Below are 2,895 nucleotides of genomic sequence, written 5' to 3'. Positions count from 1 at the left end.
CTTCTCTCCAGCGCCGTCCAGTTGCCGGCGAGTCACAGGTAAGTCTCCCCCCTCCTTTCCCGTCCCTTCTCCCCTTCTTTTCTCTCTTTCCCTCTCTTGCTTTTCTTTCTCTTTCCTCCTTTTTGTTCGCTATCTTTTCTACTGGTGCGATCGGCGCCGGCAGATTTCCGGCAACCACCGGCGATGGCTCTTCCCCCTCTTCTATCTTCCTCTCTTTCCCCACTCATCTTTCTTTTCTTTCCCCTCTTATATCTTGCTCTCTTTCCCCCTCTCATCCCCCCTTTCTTTCCCCTACGACTTCTCCCCCTCTCTCTCTCTCCTCTCTACCCCCTCCCCTTTTTCTTTTGCCTTCCCATTGAACCTTGCTGCCCACCGAACAGTGGCAGTAGAGGCAGCGGGACCATCTTTTTCTTTTTCATCTCCTTTTTCTTTGTCCAGGTCAATCAGAGTAGTGCCTAGGGTTCATGGAGGCGGAGATATCAGCAGTAACACCTAGCGGCAGTGGTGGTGCGTGGCGATAACCGACGTCAAGTCATATTTCCAGGTTCTTTCCATCGGGAGTTGGTACCTCCCGCTTTCTTGTCTCTTTCCTTATGCTAGTTAGCATCACTCACTTGCAGTTGCTTCTTGTTCTTTCCTAGCTTGGGTCTGTATTAGTGTTTTCCGGAGTTTGTCGTAGGTATAGTGGCTGTGGTCTGGGATGGTAGAGTAGGGTCATGTCCTCGAGGGGTGCCGGGGGTGAGAAGGGGGTGGGGAGGGGGTCAGTGGATGGGACGAGAGGCAAGAAGGGTAAGGGGAAAGAGGGAGCTCGCAGATTGAGGATCGGGTCATGGAATATAGGCACACTGACGGGTAAGTCTATTGAGCTGGCAAAGATTCTCCAGAAGAGGAAGGTTAATATAGCTTGTGTCCAGGAGACTAGGTGGGCAGGGTCGAAGGCGAGGAATGCAGAAGGGTTTAAGTTGTGGTACTCTGGAGTCGTGAGGGGTAAGAATGGAGTGGGTATCTTGGTGGATAGGGATCTTAGAGAGTCTGTGGTGGAGGTTAGGCGAGTGAATGATAGGCTAATGTCTATTAAGTTAGTGATTGGTGAGTGCACCCTCAATGTAGTTAGCGCTTATGCGCCGCAAGCGGGCTTGGATGAGGAGGTTAAGAGGCGTTTTTGGGAGGGTTTGGATGAGATTGTGCGCAATATTCCACCTACTGAAAGGTTATTTATTATAGGGGATTTTAATGGCCATATTGGGTCAGCTGCTGGTGGTTATGGCGAGGTGCATGGCGGCTTTGGCCTTGGGGTTAGGAACGGAGGAGGTACTTCGCTGTTAGACTTCGCCAAGGCTTTCGAGCTGGTGATTGCGAACTCGTCTTTTTCGAAGAGGGAGGAGCATCTGGTTACTTTCCAAAGTTCAGCGGTAAGACTCAGATTGATTACCTTCTCCTCAGAAGGTGTGATAGAGGTTTGTGCAAGGATTGCAAGGTTATCCAGGGAGAGACCCTCGCAACTCAGCATAAGCTTTTAGTGATGGACGTCGGTATTATGAAAAAGAGGTATGCTAGTGGCCGACCGAGGATTAGAAGGGGAGCTTTAACCAAGGATAAAGCCCAGGAGTTGGATGGGAGGTTAGTTGCTATGGGAGCTTGGAGGAGCAGTGGGGACGCGAGCACTATGTGGTCAACGACGGCGAACTATGTGAGGAAGGCGGCAAGAGAGGTGCTAGGGATATCGAAGGGTTTTTCCGGCAGGCACCAAGGCGACTGGTGGTGGAATGACGTAGTCCAAGGTAAAGTGGAGGAGAAGAAGGTAGCGTACGCGAAGTGGGCATGGAGCACAAGCGAGGAGGAAAGGAGAGCGAATAGAGAGAGGTACAAGGTGGCAAGGAAGGAGGCAAAGCTGGCGGTCACGGAGGCTAAGAATGCTGCGTTTGGCCTCCTATACGAGGAATTTGGGGAGAAAGGCGGGGACAGGAAGTTTTTTTGGCTGGCTAAAGCGAGGGAGAGGAAGGCCCGGGATCTGGACCAAGTAAGGTGCATCAAAGACGAGGATGATAGAGTATTGATAGGAGAGTCCCAGATTAAGCAGAGATGGCAGACGTACTTCTATGGTCTTCTGAACGAGGAGGGGGACCGGGATATAGCGCTAGGGGACTTGGGGCATTCGGAGAGTCTCCGAGATTTTAGGTATTGCAGGCACATTAAGGTGAAGGAGGTCGTGGGGGCTTTGCGCAAGATGAGTAGGGGTAGAGCGACCGGGCCAGATGAAATCCCGGTTGAGTTTTGGAAGTGTGTGGGTAGAGCAGGATTGGAGTGGTTGACTGGGTTGTTCAATGTAATTTTTAGGATGAGGAGGATGCTGGAGGAGTGGAGGTCAAGTACAGTGGTACCGTTGTACAAGAACAAAGGTGATATCCAGTGTTGTAACAACTATAGGGGTATCAAGTTACTTAGCCATACCATGAAAGTCTGGGAGAGAGTGGTGGAGGTGAGGGTGAGGAAGACGGCGTCTATATATGCGACAATCAGTTTGGGTTCATGCCGGGTCGCTCCACTACGGAAGCTATCCACCTTATTAGGAGGTTGGTGGAGCAGTACAGGGATAGGAAGAAGGATCCGCACATGGTGTTTATTGACTTGGAGAAAGCGTATGACAAGGTCCCTAGGGAGGTGCTCTGGAGATGTCTTGAGGCAAAGGGCGTGTCGGTAACCTACATAAGAGCTATCAAGGACATGTATGATGGAGCTAAGACTAAGATTAGGACTGTGGGAGGCGATTCGGAGCATTTCCCGGTTATTGTGGGATTACACCAAGGCTCTGCGCTTAGCCCGTTCTTACTTGCCTTGGTGAAGGATGCATTGACACACCAAATTCAAGGGGATGTGCCATGGTGTATGTTATTT

The 2,895-nt window shown here is 50.9% G+C and overlaps 1 protein-coding gene across 1 annotated transcript; it reads left to right on the top strand.

Annotated features, from left to right (window-relative positions):
• On the top strand, window positions 717-1,520 carry LOC109226189 (craniofacial development protein 2-like). Its single transcript, XM_019390984.1, has one exon. It carries the CDS (start codon window positions 717-719, stop codon window positions 1,518-1,520), a length of 804 nt encoding a protein of 267 aa, XP_019246529.1.

The sequence above is a fragment of the Nicotiana attenuata genome, chromosome 5, assembly GCF_001879085.1.
Source record: "Nicotiana attenuata strain UT chromosome 5, NIATTr2, whole genome shotgun sequence".
In the NCBI taxonomy this organism is placed as follows: domain Eukaryota; kingdom Viridiplantae; phylum Streptophyta; class Magnoliopsida; order Solanales; family Solanaceae; genus Nicotiana; species Nicotiana attenuata.
The sequence above is the reverse complement of the archived record's forward strand: the minus strand, read 5'-3'. Positions and strand labels throughout refer to the sequence as shown.

Bases quoted from the DNA above. Each gene is read 5' to 3' on its own strand.
- LOC109226189 (XM_019390984.1), top strand. From the start codon at position 717: ATGTCCTCGAGGGGTGCCGGGGGTGAGAAGGGGGTGGGGAGGGGGTCA.